This window comes from Onychomys torridus, chromosome 3 (genome assembly GCF_903995425.1).
Source record: "Onychomys torridus chromosome 3, mOncTor1.1, whole genome shotgun sequence".
Lineage (NCBI taxonomy): Eukaryota > Metazoa > Chordata > Mammalia > Rodentia > Cricetidae > Onychomys > Onychomys torridus.
The window spans coordinates 139,406,599-139,430,029 of NC_050445.1; the positions used below are offsets into that span (position 1 = coordinate 139,406,599).

Here is a 23,431-nt window from a genome sequence, read left to right on the forward strand (position 1 = left end):
TGTGGGACTGGCCTGCAGCTGATGCTCGTAGGCAGCACAGAGCAGAGCACACACAGTGGCCATTTGTGCCTCTCTTGCCTCCTCCCATCTGCCGTGATGTGAAGTCACGTGGGGTTGCTGGCAAACCCCATGGTGGATGAATATGGGTATTGTTTCTGTGCATGCCTGGCCTAGACCGAGCAAGGGGACAGACGCAGCTTGTCTTCAAGTCATCTTTCTAGCCAGTCAATGTAGTGGGGCCTGAACTTGGGAGGCAGTGCAGTCCCGTGCATGGCCCCTGGGGAGGGGTGCCAGCTGCCAAAGGGATACCACGGAGTGAGGCAGTAGTCCAGTCCTGATTTCTGACTGTCACATCAGGGCAAGACAATGAAGGATGAGGTCACTCCTTTGAGCTGCAGAGCAAGGGCTGAATAAATGGGGGGTGGCATTAAGAGATCAAGAGGATTTATGAGCACATGAAAGAGAATCAAGTGCAAATAGACGGATGTACTTTTCTGAGTCCACACCCCAGTAGCGGAGCTTGGACCCCCTGGCAAAGCCAGAGCAGTTATGGTAGCAGAAAGTGACTCTAAGAGGAGAGAGCATTTCTCATGTAGAGAGAGAGTGCTCCCCTAACGGGCCTCTCGGTTCACATGACAGATTCACCCCAGGATTTTAAACGAAAGAGTCTGTTGGCTTTGAATCTGGCTCCGACAGCTGCAGCACTGGAGCGTCTGCTAGCCTTCTCTAGCCGGGAGAAAAGACAGCAACCCTTGAAGCAGCCTTTAAGCTATAGTGTGGCCCATCTGGAACCAGGTCTCCCAACCCTAGTGAGTCACAGACCCAGTGTGAGCCTTGGATCGTGTCCACTCCCCACTGTGGTCCTCCAGGGCTGGAGCTCAACCCTTCAGGGCTTCCTGAAGGCCAGGCGAGAGCGTTCACCTCTGAGCTCCACCCCAGCATTTGGCTTGTTTTTTAAAAGAACTGTCCACAGCTTCCTTTCGGGAAAGCTGCTCACAGCCCCACACCCCACACTTGTTAGCAAGGGCTGGCAGTGATAAATGACAAAGTGTTCCCTTTCGTAAAACAAGTGAATGTTAGCTTTCTGTCTGACTCATGGAAAAATTTATTTGTCAGAGGGCCTTCTCCAGGATCTCCGCACTCAGCTGCTTAAGGGCTGTTTATTGTACTTTTTTCCCCTTGGGCTGGCATTATGGGTCTATTTAAATGGGGTGGAGGGAGGAAGGACTGGCATGGCAGTAGTTTATGTTGGGGTGTCCTCTGCACAGGAATTAGGGTGTTGTGTCCCCACCTGTGTATTAGGCTCTGGCTCGGGCTAGGGAGGACACAGCAGCCCCCCCTGAAGGCCTCAACTCTGCCTCTTAAGCATTTCCCTTTGCCCACTTGTGTGGAGGAGAAGCCAATCTCTAGGCTCATCCACACTTGCTTGAATATCCCCAAATAACTGGCCCCCACTCCACTCTCCCACCCCCAGCTCATTGCTTTCTTCCCTCCCATGGCCGGTTCCTCTCAATTCAGAGGAGACTTATCGCCATTCCGTGCGCCGAGCATGCTAACTCAGAGAGGTGTGGGTATGCACACCATGCCGGCTTCAGGTGGGAGAAAACGAGGCAGTGAGCAATCATGGATCAGAGCAGGGAGCCCAGCATACCGAGGACATTTACATCCAGAATGTCCCAAGGAGGGGTGGACATTCATGGCCTCCGGCCATGGTTCTAAAAAGACACCATATTAAGAAGAGCTGTGGGTGTGGGACCAGAAAGAATGCAGTTCTGTGACATGTTTGACGTGTCTGTTAGCCTGGGACGGGGTCCTGCTGACAGGGTGAATCTACCAGGGCCTGAACTAGAGAGAAAGCTCATGGAAAGCTATCAGCCGTTCTAAAGTCCTGCTTCTTTGCTTCATTACACATGCTTTTTTTGACTGTACAAGCTATGGTCTCCCCCAAGAAAACCTGAGAAGGTTTCCTGAAAAGTTAGTTGCATAATTAGGCTGGCCTGAGGGTGCCCATGTGCCAAGAAGGTTGGCCACCACAGGATGCCAGGGATGTCAGCCTGGGTATAGCTGGCATCCGTACTTCATGTGCTGGGAGAACTGTGGTCCACACAAAAGACTCATCTCACAGTCCAATGGGAAAGGGGACATGGAGGACAAAGCCTCCTTGGCCCTTTGCCTGGGGACAACAATTTCAGTTTCCCAAAATGTAATGGTTGTGCAGGCAGGGCCCAGACCTACATACCACTTGGTTCCCTGATGTTTTAGTGGCTTTGACAATAGCCCATTGTCCTGGAAGCAGAATAAAGTGTTCAAAGCTTAACTTTTAGAAGGGTTGGTGGCACAGGCCTTTAATACCAGCTACTCTAGAGGCTGAGGCAGGAGATTAGACATCAGGGCCACTCTAAGTAGGTTCAAGGGCAGTGTGAACAACTTTGTGAGACCCTGTCTCACAGTGTTAAGGGAAAATAGGGTCAGGGATACAATTCAACGGTAGAGTCTGCATGCTGCAAGCCTCGGGTTCAATCTCCAGGAAGCCCCTCCCCCCAAAATCAGACAAATACCCTAAAATCAGGGTCCAGTGCAAAGGGGCTGAGTACTGACAAAGTCAAGGGGCAATGGATGCCAGGCTCCACAAGGGACTGCTCGGTTGGTTTATTTGTTCTGTTTTTCGACAGGGTTTCTTGGTGTAGCCCTGGCTGTCCTGAAACTCACTCTGTAGACCAGGTTGGCCTCAAACTCAGATCCACCCGCCTCTGCCTCCTGAGTGCTGGGATTGAAGATGTGCCCCACCACCGCCCGACTGGGACTGGGTTTTCAATCCTCTTCCCGTCTCTTCATGGAGGACCACTGGAGATCACTCTGACTTCATCATAACCTGCAGGATTATAATGCTAGGAGGTTCCCAGAGCTGGGCTCATGTGGTCACCACTCTCTTGCCTCCTTGCATGATTTCCTTATCTGTCTCCAGCTAACCAGGGCCACGGGTGCAGAGGCTTTTCTCTTAGCCTCCACTTGTGTGAACTCAGAGAGCCCTACCCTGTCCCCGACAAGGGGGTGCGATAGTCACTTCTTACAAGCGGAGCTCCCCTCACGACCTAGCACAGGGAACTCCAGGAGGAGCTGGGGTTTATGATCTAAGAATGCAAACTTGCTCAAGTGCCCGGGCTCTCTAGGTTATGAGATGGCAGGTATACCCTGTTTCTTGTAGTGTTTCAGGGACGGAGCCAGGGAACTACACCAGGAAGAGCTCAGACTTGGGAGCGGTTTCCTCCCAGGTCCCCCAGCCACCAGTGAGAACCTTTCTTCCCAAATCTGGAAATATACAGAATTAGCCTGAGTCCTGGGCGATGGAAGAATGAGTAGGTGACCAGGAACAGTCAAAAGGACGGGAGGCTGAGGACTCAGGACTCTCAGAAGACATACTGGGACTGTGGGGCCCTTGCTCAGGAGATCAGCCTGAAACAGTAACTATTCCTGCCCGTGAACCTGCTAACCCCAGAGAGTGATCTCACAGCTCCCTTGTGTGCTAGGGCATGGAGTATGAAGGGTCCCCCTCAGCATTCTGCTGCCCGCTACTCTGTGTAGTGTGGCCCTCTGCTCTGGCGGTGGCATTCCTGCTGCTGACTCAAAGCTCTGTTGCTAAAACAAGTCAGGGCACTATGGAAACCTGTTCCCTAAAAACTCTGCTTGTAGTTAAAAAAAACCAAAAAAACACAAGACAAAACACAAAACCAAACAAAAGGCCAAACCATAAACTACAAGCGTCCCTTCTCCCACTTTCTTTTTAACAATAGGGTAACCCATTCAGCCCATCCCCACCCCACTGCCAATGAACAATAATAAAAAGCAGGACAGCCAGGAGATCTGGACAGAGAGTTCAGGTGCTTTGCGACTTAGAGACCTCCCTGTTCCCCTACCTGGCCAAGTCTGGCCCCAGGGAGGAGGGTAAGGGAGGCTGCCTGGAGCCCTGGGGAGGGTGCGGGGCGGGGAGGCTGTCTGGAGCCTCAGCCCCTGGTGCCTGAAGCCTGGGAGATGATGACCATGTCAGACCGCTTTCTTGTCTTTTGTAAAAATAACTTTGGTGGGTGGGAAGGAAGTGACAGCTCACGCTGGGTCCGATGATATGACAGGGTCACTCTAAAAATAGGGGGCTTTCTACTTCCAGACCAGGCGGAGGGGAACCAGGGGCTGAGCTTACTTAAGCCAGCCACTGTATGAGATGATGGTGCTCAGTGCCATCTCCTCTTACAGAGGCAGAGGAAGGGGCTGAACGGAGGCAGGAAGGACCAAGAAACCCGTGGAGACAGAGGGAGCAAGCTGCCTCAAGCTCGGGTGATCCCAGCCATATTGGAAGTGGAAAGCCTCCCCTAAGGCAAAAACAGTCTTCACAAAGGGCGGGTGGCCTCTTGAGTCTCTCCTATAACCTCCTTTTTCTTTTCTCTCCCTTCCACATTCTCTGTCTCCATCCCTCACCTCTTTATTTTCTTTCTATCACTTGACTCAGTTTCTCTTTTGACCTCCTCCTCAGGGCCTCATGCAAGCTCCCCACCAGAGGCCTCCCCCCACATACCCCCATTAATCTTAATCTTGACTGTACACCCAGGAAGCTAGTCTGAGGCGGGGAAGGGAGTCCCTTCTCTCCTGGGCTCTGCAGATCCACGTAGGACAAAGGTTTCTGACTTAAGATTATGATTTAGTTTGGAGACATACTGCGTGTGAACTGAGGCTCCTGAGCCCTCAGGGGTGGTAGCAGCTTTGCCAGACTCAGCTTCACAGAGAATGGTCAAGATGACAGACCCGGCCGGCGAGGAGAGAAACCACATCAGTCAGACGCAGACGCATGGACACAGTTACACACACACTCACAAAGCCACCTCACTTGAAAGGGACGGGGCTGGCCCATGCAGCCAGCCTCTCCCAGGCCCAAGTCCTCAGGTCAGCTTGGAGTCTCCAGAGCTCAAGTGCCAACCCCCGTGTCTCACCTGTGTAGAAACTGGAATGATTAGATTCTTGCTCAAAGATGCTCTTGGTCTGAGAGTCGAATCGGAGCCATAGTCCAATGGCAAGCACTGCAATTCCAGCAAGCTGCAAGACACACAATGCGTCGGTTGGCATTAGTCCCGACGGCCTGGGATAACACAGCCAACACATGCTGAAGAGACTTGCAAAGGACGCTGGCACCCTCCTTTCCTTCTGCCCTCCAAGTGCATCTGGCAGCAGCAGAAGGCAATGGGAAGTGTGTGATCAACCCCTGTGCCAAAGTGATCAGTAAACTTGGATGAACAATTCCCTACCAAGGGTGATGATGATGCCACACATTTAATCCCAGCACTTAGAGAGGCAGAGGCATCTCTGAGTTAGAGGCCAGCCTGGTCTACACAGTGAGTTCCAGGACAACAAGGGTTATACACACAGAGAAACCCTGTTTCAAACCCTTTGCTCCCCCAAAAAGAAAAAAATACAAACAATTCCCTACCAGAAGTAATACAGCAGGAGGGTACAGAATACCATAAGCCGTGAAGATTCATCATGATGGCTACAAGCTACAAGTATATCTTACAATGTTTAACAAAAGCAGGAACCACTGAACTCATAAACTAGGAGTCTATATAGTTAAATACCGGCATGCTGTTTAAGCTGCACGCATATAAAAATCTATGTCATAGAAGTGATAAAGGAAAAGAAAAAAAAAAAAGCAATTAACATAAACTGAGTGATGAGCTCCAGGTAGGGGAGGAAGTGCTAAGCAGGGTGAGTGAGTCTCTAGAGTGCTTAATAGGACGTTTAATGATACTTTTAATGGCCATGCTGTGTTGTCCAGGCAAGTCTTGAACTTCTGGGCTCAAGCGATCGCCCTGCTACGGCCTCATGAAAGACCAGGTGTATACTACCACACCAAGCACAAATTTGTGACTTTTACCTTGAGCAATGCTAAACACATGCATGGGGGTTTGGGGCAGCTATGAAGTGCTCAGCACATGACAGACATATCAGAACTACTCCTCGATCAGCCCTTTATTCACCAGCTCACCCCTGTTCCTGCCATTGTGGAAGCAGATGCTGTTGGGGAGGCCATCTGCCAAGCCTCTTCATCCCTCACTCCCCAGCTGACCTCTCATCCCTGGTACCAGGGATTGCTGGGGGAGTGACTCACAGTCCTCCAGTATAGTGGCCAGCTGGATGAGGGGGACAGACCTGATTTTGCTGGTCTATACCAATACCACCACCTTGCTTTTTTGGGATCTTGATTCTCTGCCCTAGAGCTGTGAGAGTCTGGGGTGTGGACAGCACCCCTTCCCATCCTTTCTCCCTGAATTTACCTATGAAGTAGCAATTGGATTAGGTGCATTGAGTGCTGAGTGCACATGGTGACAATGGCTAGGGCCGGCCAGGGCATCAGCCTATAGAAACCACCTCGCCTGTACCCACAGAGGTAGAGGCTGATTCAACCCCATCACGTACTGAGTTCCTGCAGTGTGGGCTCTTTCCTGGCTTGCCTGTTCCTCACCAGTTGGCCGGAGAATAAAGGGACTTATATTAGAGCCCGTATTCCTAAAAGAGGAGCTATCCACTGGGCTTTAGGAAAACAGCTAGACCTTCTCAGCGCAAGGTCACATGACCCAGTATCCTCTGTTCTGTGGATGGTCAGCCGGCATCTTCCCACACTGCTCAGTCCTCCTCTTAGAGAAGACATTGCTGAACACCAGTGAGAAGGTCCCGAGGCCGAGAGCCCCTGGCTGCACACTGGAAAAGTTCATGAGTGGCGGGCTCGATGGTACAGGAATTATAGGGTTCACATGAACCCAAGAACTGTGTGTTCAAAGACACAGGTCAGGTTTTCCTCCTCAGCAAGGGAGTATCTTTAGGCATAGTCCAAATAGAGCACGGTTTCATGCTGGAGAAGGGAGAGCCACGCTTGGCCAGAGGCTAGCTCATCTCCAACAGAGTGCTCCCGACCACAGGGAGCACCAGGATCGGGGCTGGGGTGGATGGGCTCGGCAGGGCCCTGAGCTAGACTCTGGTTTAGTATCAGAAATGATCCGTACACATATTTGACAAACCTATCTACCTTAGGCCACAAAACTTTTTTTGCGGTGAAAAGGGGTGGAAAAATGTGAGAAGCCCTGCTACCCTAGTCTGTGAGTACAGGTGGGAAGAAGAAATATGGGTCAGAAAACAGAAACTTGGCAGGAAAGACTAATCTCAGGTCTGATCTGGGGCCACGGCTGAGGGTAGAAGTCGATTCTACCTGTGGGCTGCCCACACCACAGGGCCACACAAGCCGAGTGTGGCACCGCTGGGCTGTCTATACCACAGGGCCACACAAGCCGAGTGTGGCACCACTGGGCTGCCCACACCACAGGGCCACACAAGCCGAGTGTGGCCACCGAGTGTGGCACCGCTGGGTATGTCCACACCACAGTGCTGCTTACCATGAAGAAGCCAATGCAGACGGCTGCAGAGACTTGGAAAAGGTCACCAAGCCCCAGGTATTTTGTTGAAAAAGTCACCAGGGAGGAGGGAGGCTCAGAAAGTAGATGACTGGCAGGCTGAGGGACGATGGGGCAGCATGTCTGTTGAGTTGTCTTGTTCCGTTACCACCCCTGCCCCCAACAGGGTTTCTGTGTAGCCCAGGCTGTCCTGGAACACACAGAGATGTGCCTGCCTCTGCCTCCCAAGTGCTGGGATTGAAGGTGTGCGCCACCACCGCCTGCCCTGTTTTTGTTAATTTTTGAGACAAGGTCTCACTGCGTTGTCGCTCTGGCTGGCCTCTGCCCCGGCGGCTGGGATCAAGGGTGTGCACGACCACCCCCAGCTTTTGTGTGATCAGTGAGACAAGTTGCAGTCTGGTTTGTTTTGAGAAACTTGCTGTGTAGACCAGGCTGGTCTTGAACCTATACCTGCCTTCTAAGTGCTGGGGTTCCAGGCATGTACCTCCTACCGTGTTTGTTGATCTCCGGTGCTAAGTGGCTGGAGGGGATGCTGTGAAGTCCTTAGCTGCCTTGTTCCATTAGCTACCGTTGTCTAGGGTGGTGGGGCTGTGAAACCTGAAGAGCTCAGGCTACTGGGCAGTATTGTTTAAGGAGCTGAATGCTTCCTGGGGGCACTTGCTTTTGGTGGCAGTAGTTGGGGTACTTCCATAGCCCCCTTCCTTCCTCTCACCCCAGCCACTAGAAACTAAATAAGAAGAGATCAGCTGCAAGAACCAGGCAGCTCTGGCCTTTAGAAAAGCATCCTGTCAATCAAATACCAAGGGACTCTGCAGGTTCGTGTGCAGTGGGTAGTTAGGCCTCTCGTGTTGCTGTGTTGAACGTGTATAGCCCCCCCCCCCCATTATTCTCTCAACACTACTTATACAGCATTTATATAGAATGAGGACATATGTGGCTTACATGTACATGCAATACCATCGTATTTAAGGCATCCTTGGATTTTGGCATCTGCAGAGGTAGGGGTGAGGGCAAAGAGCTCCTGGGTAAGGGTAGGAAAGAGCTCCTGGGTAAGGGTAGGGTAGGAGTTCCTGGAATGGAGACCCTGGACACAGCAAGCAAGGAATGGCTGTATGTATGTATCTGTGAGGCAAAGAGATTGACTCCCCAAGCTGCGACCCCACTACTTGTCTCCCTTGATGGGCTGTGTCCTTCAACTGGAGCCAAAATTCACCCTTCCTCTCGAGTGGATCTGTCAGTATTTTATCACGAGAAAAATAACTAATAAAAGTTTCCTTCCAGGCCAACTAACCGACATTTGGCAGTCACATCAGCTACAGAACTGCCCAGGCCACTGCTCTGGGGTCCATGAGCACATGACCCAGGCAGGTTTGGACGCGGATGCTCAGACAGGGCCCTTAGAACGGGCCCGAAGCGTGCCCGATCACCAGCTGGAGAGGAGACTGAAGACAGTCCGGAGGCAGCATTCCCAGCCAGAGGCCCTGCCTGCAGTTGGCCTTATTACCTTTTTTGTTTCCAACAAAAGCCAAATGGAAACAGTCTGGTTTTGCTTCGAAAAGCTCCTTTGCCATCTGGCCTCAGACGGTTCCATCCATGTGACAGTGAAGGAAAACAGGAGTTTCTCCCATTGTTCCACGGGGCCTTGCTTTGTTCTGTCACTCATACGGATTTAAGAGAAATTAGTATTGTAAGATGGGCCATAAGGAAAATGGGACAAATCTACACTGTATACAGTTTACAAAGAACCTTGACCAGAAGTTTTCTCCTTTTCTGTTTTTTTTTTTTTTAAACTCTGTATGTGCATGTGTGTTTTTTAATGTACACTGTGTGTGTGTTCTTTAATGTACACTGTAGCATACATGTAGAGGTCAGAAGGCAACTGCATCCCACCCTAAGACAGGGTTTCTTATTTGGCTAGCACCGGGAAGCTTCTGGGGCTTCCCTTCTCTATCTCCCTACAAACTCCAGTGCCACCATGCCTGGCTTTATGTGGGTTCTGGGGACTGGGATTCAAGTCCTTAGGTGTCCTGGGAAAGCATTTAACCCACTGAACCATCTCCCCAGACCCCATGCTTTCTGTTTTGGTTTTTGAGACAAAGTTTCTTGACGTGGTCCATACTAGCTTTGAACTCTCCTCCATCTACTTCAGCTCCCCAGGGCTAGGTGACTGGTACCTTCAAAAACTCCAGTTGGGATCATGAGGAACAAGCAAAGTCAGAGGCTGTCTGTATTCAGTGGTTTTGAACAGCACCGCTGTGTGTGGGGTCCTGGGTGAGATACTGCATCAGAAAGGACACTAATGGAAGCAGGTATGGCACTGGTGAGCAGTAATGTGTAGTGATGCACGCCTCTGCTCCCAGAACACGGGAGACTGGGGCAGAAGACAGGAGATCCGGGTTTCGTAGTGAGTTCCTGGATAGCCTGGGTTCTAGCATAAAAACTTATTTCACAAAGCCTCCCACAAACTCAAACCCTAAACAAACAAGAATCCAGTAACGCTGTGGGAGCAGAAACACAGTAAAGGTTTGATGTGACGGTAGAAGCCAGCGAAGGCTACACTATCTTGGCAACTGCTTCTGTACTAAAAAGCAGCTGCCGCCTGTCTGTCTCTCCTCCACAAGGCTTCCATCTCTTTCAAGGACTGCTCAGTTAATTAGCTTCTTTACTGCCTCTGTGTTCTGTCTCTGCCAGTGCTACACTGGCAGGTTTCTCAACCCTAAAAAAAAAAAAAGAAAGAAAGAAAGAAAGAAAGAAAGAAAGAAAGAAAGAAAGAAAAGAAACAGTAGAATGGAAGCCTAAACTCCCTTTCTCCAACCTGGCACCTCGACACTGTCCCTTCAGTCCTGAATCCTCAGAGTCAGGTCACTCACTATTCAACTGTCCCAACCTGCAACTGATGCCCAGGAACCCAGGCTCCTCCTCCTTTGATGGAATCTAAGTTTCCCAACTCAGCACCTACCATTCCTGCCTCTGCTCACCCAAGTCCCTCCTCCTGAAGTGCCACCATGGACACCTGGGCTGCTCTTGCTCCAGCACTCACCTCACCGGGGCACACACTCCTTAAGATCAGGTTACTCCTTTTCACATCACCTCACTCCCCACCCATCCGTTCTTTGGACGGGACCACGACGACTCCAAGGGAACCCTTTCCTAGTATCTCACAACAGCTGAAGCTGGGCACAGTGGCTCCTGCCTGGGATTCTAGCACGAAGGAGGCCAGGCACTGGTGGTGCACGCCTTTAATCCCAGCACTCAGCAGGCAGAGGCAGGCAGATCTCTGCGAGTTTGAGGCCAGCCTGGTCTATTATATCCCCTACCCCACAAATAGGTGTGGTGGGTCACACCCATAATCCTAGCATGTGGGAGACTGAGGCAGGAGATCTTTGAGGCCAGCATGGGCTACATAGTAAACCCTGATTCAAAATCAAAACAGAGTAGCTCAGTGGTAGGGCACTTGCCTCCCTTGGAAGGGCCTGGATGAGAGGAGGGGCCAATCCTTATTAAGTCTTTACTGCCTTCCAACAGGATCTCTCTATGCACAGCTGGGGCAGATCTCAAATTTTTGAACCTCCCATGTTTTCCAAGGGCTGGGATTACAGGCATGTATTGCCACACCCAGCTCCTATAAAATTTTCTGAAAAGCCAAGTTTCTGCAAATATGCCATTCTCTCTGTAGCCCCGCCCCTCGAGAAATCTAGCCATACACTCCAGCTTTGGGTGAACTACACAGACAACCTGATCATGTAAGGCTTAAGCCAATTTTAGAACCACAGCACCTCTCTCCCCCTGCCTTTGCTTTCTGGTGTTAATGCTGGAACCGAACCCTGGCCTTGAACTTGTGAGGCAAGCTCCCAAGCCCTCCACCATCGCGCCATATCCCAGCAAATTTTCTGTTTTCCCAGATCCACAGAAAGTGCAGAGCAGGGTTTTAGTGAGTCACATCACAAATCTCAGTACAGGGACAGTCTCACCCTGAAACATGACCGCAGCCAATGGAAATACCTCCAATTCCAAAGGACTATTTAAAAAAAAAAAAAAAAAAAAGACAAGGTGTAATAATGGAGCTTGGGGTACCGGGCTGCTCAGTTGTTCCTAGCCAAGCTTGCAAAACTGGATTCAGCCAGATCCTGTGAAGATAAGCACCCGCTGGGGAAAGGGGAATTGTTAGAAACTCAAGTCTGGGCAGATGGGCGACGAGGCTGGAAGCTGCATCCGGCCCCTCAGGTGGGAGGCTGCTAGCATGGGACCTTCTGGACAGAGCCCAGTCAAAACACACTGGGTATACTAGGTCTTCTACGCTGGGCCATCTCCTGTACTGTGGCCCTGACGGGCCATACTTTTTTTTTTTTTTAAGGCCAAAATTCTTAGCATGTTTTTCCTAGTTGGGGTTAGAGAATCCAGAAAACAGAGAGGTTTTGAAACAAGGTTTCATGTAGCCCAGGTATAAACTTTACATGTATCCTCGACAGTCCTAAGATTGCAGGCACATGCCACCAAGCCTGGTTTATGCGCTACTGAGGATTGAACTCACGGCTCTGGGCATGTTAGGAAAACATTCTACCAACGAACTCAGCTACACTTCCAGCCCACTCTGCATGGACTTGAGGTAGCCTTATCTGTCATCCTGGGAGGGTTGGAGGTGGGTTGTGGGGAGTGGAGGAAGGTCTGGGAAAAGGAGAGGGTTTTCTTTCCTACTTCCTGTTGACCTTCTGGAAAAAACAATGGCTATTTTAGGAAGGGTGGTGGCATAATAGAAATAAATGTAGCAAGCAAGAAGCAGGAAGCCTGTAGCTGCCACCTGTCACATACATGGCTACTCCACCAGTTCATGGCTGTACTTGGGGAGGATCCCAGAATCACCTGAGGAATTCTAAACATGCGTTTGCCCTGGCTCTACTTGGGTGCCAGGTGATGGACCGCACACCTCTGTTGGGAAGGCCTCTGTGATTCCGGCAATGCCATCAGGAGCGCGACACAAAGCACTTTCCTCAATTCCCCTCACCTTACCCTAGCTCAGTGATACATAGCTAGGCTGGCCTCAAACTTGTGGTAGTCTTCCTGCCTCAGCCTCCTGAATGCTGCTGGAGTTACAGGCATGCAACACACACACACACACACACACACACACACACACACACACACACACACTCCCTCCCCCCCCCCCCCACAGTTTCACTTTCATAGGTGGAAGGTGAAGGTAAGGTCAAAGAAATCCATAAAACCCTCTGGAAACTGTAGGGTGCTGTGGCCACCCAGACTCTGTAGGGAGGAGATAGCAATGAAGACAACAGTAACAGTAATAAAGCTTGAGAGAGACAACGATGAGCGGGGCGGTCGCGGGCATTCCGCGGCCTTCCGATGTCCTCCTATGACCCCAGAAGGTAGCTGGCAGAAGCAGGATCGTTTGGGACACTGGGTTTCTGTTTTCTGAGACTGTGTGTCTTGGGTGGTGAAGGAAGATGGATAAATTTACCTTCCCCACACCCACAAAACGCTTGCCAGGGCCTGGGAATTGGATGGAATGGCAGACATGGGGTGGGAGCAGAGGAGAGGCTGGAGAGGTATGCTCGGACCCCAGGCTATGGCCTCTCCTGGAGTTTCAGAATGAGCGGGGAGCAGGCAGGGAGGGGGCTCTCCCGGGTGTGCAAAGGTCAAGACACCAGCTCTTAATTCTCTCTCAGCAGACGCCCATTGCTCTGCTTTATGTTGAACTCGGTGACTTGGGCACCTGTAGGCACAGCTGCTTATACCGTCCCGTCAGTCAGTAACAGACCAAATTACTAGAATGCAGTGTGCTCCATCAGCCTTCTTTCCAGGCCCGAAAATATCAGTCAAGCTTGAAGAAAGCTGTCGTGAACGAGATATGGCAAGCCAGGCCACTCGGACCTGTGGGCTCCGGGCCTCACGCATCCCCATGGCAACCTCCTCTCGCCAACAAATGCCAAGCCTGGAATGGGCTGAGTCACCAGTCAGGAGGCTGGGCTAGACAATGCCAGCAAGAACACACAGGATCCCAAGTTGCAGCCTCCTCTAACCCTCTCCTTGACCCCTCCCCCAGGAACAGTTGGCTGAAGGGCAAGGGTATGGGCAGTGCTGGGGTGGGGGTCCTCCCACAGAGGGCCCCTCTCCCCAGTTATCAACAAAACCCAGGTCCACTCCATGGCTGCCTTTCCTTGAGGATCACAAACTATGAGCTGGTGGTAAAGTTTAAAGAGCATAGGATGAACCTGAGTTTAATAGAAGGACTGGCCAGCAGCCCCAGGCCAAGCCTCAGACTTCTGCTTTCTCAGCTTCTACCAAGTGAGCAGCATTCACATCTACAGCAAGCCCATGGGGACACCTTCAACAGCCAGCGCTTCTCAAGGGATAGTTCCCAGAACCCGTCAGACAGTACGCCGACTGTTCCCTCCTAGACCTGATGTCAACCAGCCAGGAGTGGGGGTTACCCAGGATCCTGTGTTTGAGCACATGCCCTGGGTGATTATACTTTCACGATCATAATCACTACCCTGGGCTTTTGTTTAAATACTGCACAGAAGGATGACAGGAAATAGCTTTCTCTGGACTTGTGAGCCCAGAGGAGTGTTCCTCATACCTTTGCTGAAAAACACCAAGAGGGAGGTGGTGTTTCCTGGGCGCATGCTCTGTGTCTGAGCCTCAGCTGAAAGGAGCAAGGACACAGACATGGGGAGTGGGCCCCCAGCACTCTCACCAACCCAACCCCAAAGGCACAGGAAGTCCACCTGGACTGCTGGCTGGTACCAGTGAAGGCCAGGGTGGGAGTAGAAGCCTGAGAGGCAGACTCACTGGCTGAGCAGCTCCACTGAATGATCAAGGCCAGGAAGCTGAGGCCAAAGGCTCAAGTTGGAACCTGCATTTGGCTCCCAAAGGTGCATTTAGCTCTACCCAGCTCTTCTCCAGTGACTCAGGGGGTGTAAGAGGCTCCCACGGCCAGCCAGGGCTGAAGTTTGGTGAAAACCACTGTCGATTTCCCTGGGCCGAGCAGCTATCATGCGTGAGAGCAGACACGGGTTTCATGCTATCCCAAACTCTTGAAAGGATTTCGTTTTACACAAGAAAACACACAGAGATTGTAGCCAGGGTGCAGGTTCTCTAGCTTTAGCACTGACTCAGTTTCTGGCAGGTTTTCCTGCCAGAGGCAGGTGATGGTGAAATACACAATGGCCACAACAGAGTCGGGCAGTAACAGCAGTTCCCATCTGTGAGGACCCACGCATGGTGGGATGTGGTTTATTCTGCTAGCGTACTTCTTTTTACATGACTAGGGATCCTCAGAGCTGGTAGGAATGCGCTCAGAACCATACAGTCAGAACAGAAAGGACTCCAACTGAACCAAGGTCATAGAGATTAAAACTGTACTTCTGAGAACTGCCCAGATGGACCTGGGAATCCCCAAGTCAGGGATCAGTGGCCTGGGCAGGTTAGACTTGGAAAAATACTCTAGCTGGGACCTTAGTGACAAGGATTTTTCTTCTTGCCCAGGCTTGAGGATGAAGTGCCAGTGAGGGAGGGCAGAGGCCAGCTCTTCTCTTGGGTTCACTTTTCTTTCCCTCTGCTGAGGCTGGAGGGAGGTGGTCCTTGGAAACAGTGCCTCAGGGAGCTTCACCAGGCACCCCTGGTTTTCTGTCCCCAATGCCGGCACAAAAGCAGTGGTGACTCTGGCCTGACACTCTCTAGGACAGTGGTTCTCTGCTATGGATATAGTTTGTAAACAATGTAAGTTTCTGTGTGTTTACTTGGTTGGGTCTGAGCATCTATGGGCCTGGTGGGTGAGAGAGATTTGTCCTGACTGTGGGCCAGGCAGGAAAACTCTAACTACAGTTCTCAACTATGGGTCAAGACCCCTGGGGTTGTCCAAAGACCCTTTCACAGGGATCAACTAAAGACTATTGGAAAACACATTCTGATTCATAACAGTAGCAAAATTAACCAGTAGTGGTGGTGCACGCCTTTAATCCCAGCATTTGGGGAGGCAGAGGCAGGCAGATCTCTATGGATTCTGGTCTGGTCTACAGAGGGAGATCCAGGACAGGCCACACACACACATAAACAAACAAACAAAAACAGTAGCAAAATTAAATGAAGTACCAATGAAGATAATTTTATAGTTGGTCACCCCAACATGAGGAACTTTATTAAAGGGTTGAAGCATTAGGAGGGTTGAGAACCACTGCTCTAGGATATATGTTTTTTTTTGGGGGGGGGTCCTTATTGTCCAGAAGGTTCTAGATAAGAGTATTCAATCCTCTCTTTGGGAAAGTATATGGGGTGAACTGGAGGGGCAGGGGCAGAGGTCTTAGACTGGGGTTAGGGTACAGTAAGATTGCTTTTTTCACCTGCCCCCATTCATTTTGTTGTCTTGAGGCAGGGTCTCACATAGCCCAGGCTGGTCTCTAACTTGCTACAGAGCTGAGGATGATCTGGAACTCTGCCTGTGCATCTCAAGTGCTAGCATTATAACTGTGTGCCTCCATGCTGAGCTCATGAACTATTGGGAATTAAAACCCAAGTTAATTTTCATGAGGTGAGCCTTGACTATGGGGTTAACTTCACTACCCTTCCCAAACTGGGGACTAGCTCAGCATCCTGTAGATGGAACGATAAGCTCTGTGACATAAGTCCTGGAAGGGGCTGGAGCCGATTTCGGCTCTGAGCCTCACTGTGCTGTGATTCCACAGCTGGAGGATGGGAGACTGCGCTGAATAGAAACGTTTGGGACCAGCTCTGGGCCCCAAAACATGTATAGCAAGCTAAGCGGTGCTGTGACTCCAGCCATGGCTGCCGACATTAAGGCTAGCTAACCTAACCCCTGGGCTCTTACTGTGAGCCAGGAAAGTGAGAACAGCTTGCATCAAGTGCTGCTTTACTGCCCCCATTATGCAGATGGGGAAAATGAGGCTACGCCACTAATTTGCCACCTCCTCACAGAAGCCTGTGCTTTAACAAACCAACTCCCCTAATAATTACTCGGGTTCATAAATGGCCCCGGCTATTAACTTTTGCTCTTTTTTTTTTTTTTTTTTGAGGCAGTTTTTTTTTTTTTTTTTTTTTTTTTTTAATGTTCACTGGCCTTAATCTCACTATGTAGTTGATAAGAACCTTGAACCTTTGGTTTTTCGAGACAAGGTTTCTCTGTGTAACATCTCTGGCTGTCCTGGAACTTGCTTTGTAGACCAGACTGGGCCTGGAATTCACAGAGATCCACCTGCCTCTGCCTCCTGAGTGCACCACCACCTGGTGAACGCTCAACTCTCTTGATTCTACTGCAGACAATGTGGCACTTGGCCCAGGTCCCAAATTTTGAAAAAAAAAATTATGATACTCATATAAGTCAATGTTTAAAAAAATCCAATTGTAAAGTACATAAGTTAAAGAAGGCACCTGTTTCCTTGACTTCTCAGGCTTTTGTGTGTGGCTGGCAGCCTGAGAACACGGTTGGCCTGCACAATGACCTGACCAGAGCTCTATCTTAGGGTTCTAGCACTCTTGGGTGTCTTCCATAGTCAGGATCAGTCAGTCAGTCAGTCAGTCAGTCGAGACGAGGAAACAGAATCAGCTGAAGCAACTTGCCCACGCCACAGCAAGTTCAAGGTGACTCAGCTGTGGGCTCCCTCTGTCACCTGTATGACCCAGGCCATGAGAGAGAAATCTCATTCTTGGTAGAAAGGGTGTATATGTGTGGATTTACCTCTCTAGGGCGTGGAAGAGAATGTTTTCTCAGGGTATCATCCTAATAATGAGGCAGAGACTCGGTCTGGACAAGTTCAGGAATTAAGAAATCCCTTCTATAGCCGGAGTCAGCATCTAAAAACCAGAGCCCTTGGGGGGTGGGGGCAGTGTCACTTGGTAGCAGAGTCTGGTCTTGCATGCTTGAGGCCCAGGCTAACCTCTTTCTTTCAAAACCAGACATCTCGGTTGAAATTTCCACTGCCTGCTTGCCAGACACACAGCATCTCCCGGCCAGTTCATAAATAATCCCTTTCTGCTGAAAGCAGGCACTCTGACCTTAACCAGACCATGTGACATGGGGGGTTTCTGGGGACGTTTTGCTTTAGATTCCAGAACACCACACGTTTTCCATGGTGCACATCTCGCTCGCTAAGGTGTCTGGTAATTAGATGTACGCACACACTCCTGCTTCCCCATATTTTATTGTGTGGAATAGCAGCTCCCATCCCATCTGCAAAAGAAGTGAAGATGGGCTGGCGTGGATGGTCCGAGAGGTGGGAGGTGACCTTTCTTTCACAACTTTCTAACAGAGCCACGGAGCATGCGCAGTGGCAATGTTGGCCAACGGCACTCACCGCACTGCTTGGCTGAATCTCCTCTCTCATCCTGACATAGTTTGAGTGCTAAGGCAGGCAGGTTTTCCAAATTTCGGTGTCTCACCTATCATGCCTTGACCTTTGCACAGTTTCTTCCTTCGTATTTTAGGTCTCTTAATTTTCACACATCTGCCCTCACACCCACACCCTACCCCTAGGCAATCAATTCACTTAAACTGTTTTCACAATGGGTCTTTGGGTAGAAAACACTGACTACCTTTCGATGTGTGTGAGAAGCAGCATCTCATACAGCCCAGGCTAGCCCATTAAGTAGCCTGCCTCCACCTCCTAGATGCTGAGATATCAGGCTGGGGCCACCATGATCTGTTTATGTGGGGTTGGGAAGTGAAACCAGGGTTCCACACATGGTAGGTAAGCATTTTATCAAAGGAGCTGTATCTAGACTCCATTTCCCTTCTTTTGATATGGGAAAACTGGGGCAGAGAAGGTGAGTTACTTCTCTGAGATAGTAACACAAATAAAGTATTGGACTTGATTCTGATTGCAAAGTGCATATTTGGAATCATTTTGTCAAGCTGTATCTCTTCTACCCCCATTGGGAACTGAATCCAGGGACTCCAAGGTTACATTCTCAGTCCCAGAACTGTTGTGTCTGGCTTGAAGTGCTCCTGAGCCTGGCCTTCTTCAGTGAGCTGCCAATGGACAGCCTAAGCAGAACCTGGGCTTCCTTCCCTGGGCTGCTGGCCTCCGAGCTTTGTCCATGCAAGCAGGGCTCTGGGAAGCAGGGCCCTGAGGGACTTGGTGCCGGCTTCTTCGAAGCTTAGCTTTCCTACCACTGCAGCAGCTCACTCACTGCCCACTGCCTCCACGGGCCAGGGCTGCCAGGGCAGTCAGTTTCCTTATCTCTTAGAAAGCTGACTTCTGAGCTCCAACCTGGAGCCTCTGCTTGCCTCTGAAGCAAGGCAATAACACCAGCTCTGAAGTCACACTGTGGGGTCCTAGAGGTAACTGGCATGAGGATGATGTAAGCTTCTCATTACAAAGGACTAAGGGCTCTCCATCCCCAGCACTGGAAAATAATCTAATTTCTGTTTGCAACAAGTTTTCTGGGTCACATAAAGGTTATGTGCCTTAGACCTAGAGTCACAATTTAATTACTGGAAAGCAGAGTATACAAGACTATCCCAGGCTGGTCAAGGAGGTCTTAACATTTGAATGTTGCTAGGTGTGGAGCTTTTTGGGAGTTTGAGGCCAGTATTGTCTACACAGAGCATTCTGGGTCAGCCTGGGCCACACAGTCTCAAACACACGTCTGAGTGTGAGGGTAATAGATGGACACTTGTAGCATCATAAAGGTGTTGGTATTCAAACTGCAAAGGGGCAGTAGGAAGCCACCTTAGTGGGGAGGGCCCATTTCTGGGGTGCACATTCCTCTTTAGGACTAGCAGTGGCGGTTCCCCAGACTGAAAACACCCATCAGAGGCAGGGTGCGAACACACGTGATGTCTGTGCAAACTGGCCCCCTGCCAGTGCTCACTTAGAAGTGACATGCACCCCAATACCTAAACCTCTACCCACTGGAAAAGTTACCTGCTGGTGAGCCCACAACTACTCATGGCTTTGCGATCTTTTCATTTGGTTTTAATAAAGCCACCACGTCACTTATCATACAGACCCACTGTAGGTGGAAAAGAGATGAAAATTAGCATATTGCAGAAATCTGTTTGACTTTAATAAAATGGTTCAATTTACTTTCTGGTATTTTTAGCCCAAGTCTAGGACAGGACAGCTCCAGTGAGCCCCACAGGGCTGTGTTGTTTCTGATCTGGACATACTGGCAGTTCAAACCGGGCCATGTGTGAGTGAACAGGGGCTGCCTTCTGATGCTGAGAAGCTGTCTGGAGGCAGGGAGTCAGCCACTAGCCTTCTCTGGGTTGAGTAGTGTTCACAGGACCCCCGATGGGCACTGGGTCCCTGTGAAGGCCACTTCTGTCCCTCTGTACAGTGCCCACTGTGTGTACTGAGCGAGAAGGACTCAGCACCCAGGCTGTTGATACGTCTCCAAGTCATCAGTCCCGAAACCACAGAACCTTCCTTAGAATCCAATGAACACGGGCAGTCTCCAAGCTGGACTGTTTTGTCTGTTCCTGACATTCAACCAGGTGGCATGTTAACTCTCTGGAGACCCAGTCCTACCCCTGTCCAACAAGACATCCTGCCTTTCTGGAAGTCCCCAGAGGAGAGGAGGAGATAAGGCTGGGCTGGGTCTCCCAAGCTCCATGGGAGAGGAAGAGGAATCACCAATGAGCAAAACCTGCCTGGAAGCTTCTGAAGGTGGATTCCTTGTGTGGACTAGATAAATTAAGCTAGTGTTCAATCATTCTTTCAGCAATGAGGATGGGTGGGGGGGATGGCTCTACAGCCCAGACTGCCCTGGATTATCCCTGGAGTTCAGGATTCCACTCCTCCTCTCTCTCTCTCTCTCTCTCTCTCTCTTTTTTTTTTTTTTGATACTGGGAACTCAGCATGTTATATCCCCAGTCTTTAAAAGTTTTAAAAAGAAGCTGGGCGGTTCTGGCGCATGCCTTAAATTGCAGCACTTGGGAGGCAGAGGCAGGTGGATCTCTGTGAGTTTGATTGAGGCTAGCCTGGTCTACAAAGCGAGTTCCAGGACAGCCAGGACTGTTACACAGAGAAATCTTGTCTCAAAAAGAAGAAGAGATTGATTTTATTTTATGTGTATGGCTATCGTGCCTGCATGGAGATCAGAAGGAGGTATTGGATCCCTAGGAAGTGGAGTTATAGACAGTTGTGAGATACCATGTGGGTGTTGGGAACCAAACTTCAGTCCGATGCAAGAGCAGCAGGTGCTCTTAACCACTGAGCCATCTCCCCAGTCCCCACAGAACCAGTCCTGAACTTACAATTAATTTTTTGTTGTTTTGTTTTTGTAAAGATATACATGAGATAGTTATTGACAACCATGCTGATTAAGCCAATTGAAAGTTTTAAATCTTTTTTTATTGATGGTCAGACCAAGAGCAGACTTGAGCCCCTGGAAAGTCTCTTGGTGTCTAAGTTCAGGGACACAGCATTATGAAAGGTAAAACCCACAAAGATACATCCAAGTTACACGATGGTCAGTGTAACCTTGAACTGTTCATTCACAGCAGAGCACAAGAGGTATTGTAGACATAACTTGCCAATCATATTGGTGAATACATCTGGACCATCGTCAGAGTCATGGAAATTTCACATGTGTTGCCAAGGCAGATGTGGCTGATGTGGGGAGAAGGGTGGAGGGCTGGGAACTGTCTAAGCAAACCCCAAACGGAATCAGAACAAGAAGGCACTGCCTTAGTCATTTCAGCCTTTTCCTTATTTATTGATTTTTGAGGTGGGGTCTCACTACGTAGTTCTGGTTGTTCTATGTAGACTAGGCTGGCCTTGAACTCAGAGATCCACCTGGACCCCCCTCCTCCACTGGGATCAAAGTCATGCACCACCACGCCTAGCTAAATTTAGGGTTTCTAATATCACTTTTAAATACCCTCTATTATTCTCCGATTCCAGGAAGTCACTTATGTCAGAAACATGGGATCCAGGACATAGCAGAAACCTGGAAACCAAGAGAAACTAATAAATATGGGGGCCATCTATGATCTCAGGTTCTTGTGCCTCCAGGACAAAAGAAAAAAAAAAAAAAGAAAGAAAGAAAAGAAAACAAACAAACCATGTGTAACATTTTTCCCCTTGGAAGAAAGTCCTACTAATTTCATGGGATTCCCTAAAAAGGTTATGACCTGGAAGTCTACAATAACATATACATAGTACTTATTAAAATTTAGCCTGGAGTGGAGTTGGCCCATGTCTTTAATCCCAGCACTTGTGGGGTAGAGGCAGAGGCAGGAGAATCTACTGAGTTCAGAGTCCATACTGGACTACATAGAGAGACCCCATCTCAAAAAAAAAAAAAAAAAAACAAAAAACTGTCCACAAAAACAAAACCCCAAAGAAACAAACCGCTTCCCGAATTAATCCATGACTAAGTATTTTCTTGGGTGGATGGGGTAGGAAATTACCCGGATGGATATAATTTTTATAAAATTGTCTCATCTGGGGACAGGATGTTGCTTTCCACAGCTGCATGCCACCACTTGACGGAAAATGAAAATATCCCTGGACCAGCCTGACTTTTTCCACAGCATGGAGAAGCCAGGTGACGTGCAGTCAGACCTCCAAAATACAAAAACATACAAAAAATACTAAGACTGGCCTTTAAAAAGAAAATCTAGAATTTCTTTAGTTGAAATACAGTTCTTCTGGTGGTAGTCAGGGTCAGGCCGATTTCTCCACCTTTGAAACGGAGAGCTTTTTGCTCTTCTGTGTGTAATAAGTAAAATGCATTTTTTGCAAGGCTTTGACTGGAAAGCAAAACAACCCCAAAACTTTGAGGGCTGGCAGGGCTGCAGCTCAAGGGCAGAATGCTTGCCTCCCATGCATGAGGCTGCGGGTTCAGTTCCCAGCACCAGAGATGGAAGAATCCTTCTGACCCAACCAGGACAGGGAGGAACTCAGAAGTCACAAGGCCATTTCTTTTCTCATTGTCACCTGGATTTATCCAGGACAAACAAGGCCATAACAGAGATGCAGAAGCCACCAAAACCCCGAGATCTGGGCCCCCTGCCCAGCCCCCCAAGCCAGGAATACCCAGGCAAAAGCCATCTATCTACCTCGGTGTGTTACCAAAGAAAAGGTGTCCCCTCCCACCCCACCCCACCGTAAATCCAAGGTAATTTTAGGTCCCAAACTGTGTGGTGACCAATCTCATGGCCACATCTCCTTATAAAAAATGAACTGAACCAAAAAACTAGACAGAACCATCCCAGGACACACAGGCCTATGTGTAAGATTAAAGGTTCATATCCAACACACTTCCCAAAGGGAGGGCCAAGAACGGCAACTTGGGAATGCAGAAGCCAGGCAAGGCTCATTTGGGGGAGCTAGCACTGACCAGCCACCCCAGATCCACTCCTATAAGGCTGCAGATCAAAGCCTGTCCAAATTTGGGGAGTAACCAGTAACTGGCAGCCAGCAGCCACGGCTTCTCTGGATCCATAGCAAGCTCTGGAATGTTGCCACCGGCACTTTGAAAACAGGGGCAGAGTCTGTGAGAGGATTGTGGGTGTGTGTGAGAGTGAGTGTGAGTATGTGCACATGAATCCAATTCTCACCACCACCCAGAGATCCGGATTCCTGATCTTGGTTGTTGGTAACTATGGCTGGGGTGGGGGTGGGGGGAACCAAAGATCCAGGCAGGGGCCAGGTCCTATTTTTCCATCGCCGTGCCGACACTTGGCCTCAGCTCATCCTCTCCCCAACCTGCCAGCTCCAGTACAAGCAGGGCAGTGTCGCCCCAGCCCAGGCGCTCTGTGGGAAGCCATTTTATGCAACAGTTCAGTCCACCATCCAAGTCAAACAACTTCGGGAGGCAGCGAGCTGGGTAGGGAGGGGCTCTCGTTACAGCCTACCCCTGTGTGGCCTGCCCGGATGCCTTAGAACCCCCCAGAGGCTCTGCGCCTTTATTTTCAGGAGTGGGTGTCCCTTCCCCCCTGAGTCAGATAGATGTGTGGCAACAAACAAAATGGAGTCAGTGTTTTGCTTTGGAGAATGAGG

General features: G+C 49.9%; 1 protein-coding gene across 1 annotated transcript in view; it reads right to left on the reverse strand.

The window, feature by feature from the left end:
• The window catches only part of Cd9 (CD9 molecule), a 33,937-nt gene that overhangs the window by 6,513 nt on the left and 3,993 nt on the right, over positions 1-23,431 (reverse strand). Inside the window, exon 2 of the mRNA XM_036180319.1 lies at positions 4,980-5,082. Within this exon, the coding sequence (XP_036036212.1) occupies positions 4,980-5,082 (103 nt within the window). The remainder of the gene's footprint in view (positions 1-4,979; positions 5,083-23,431) is intronic.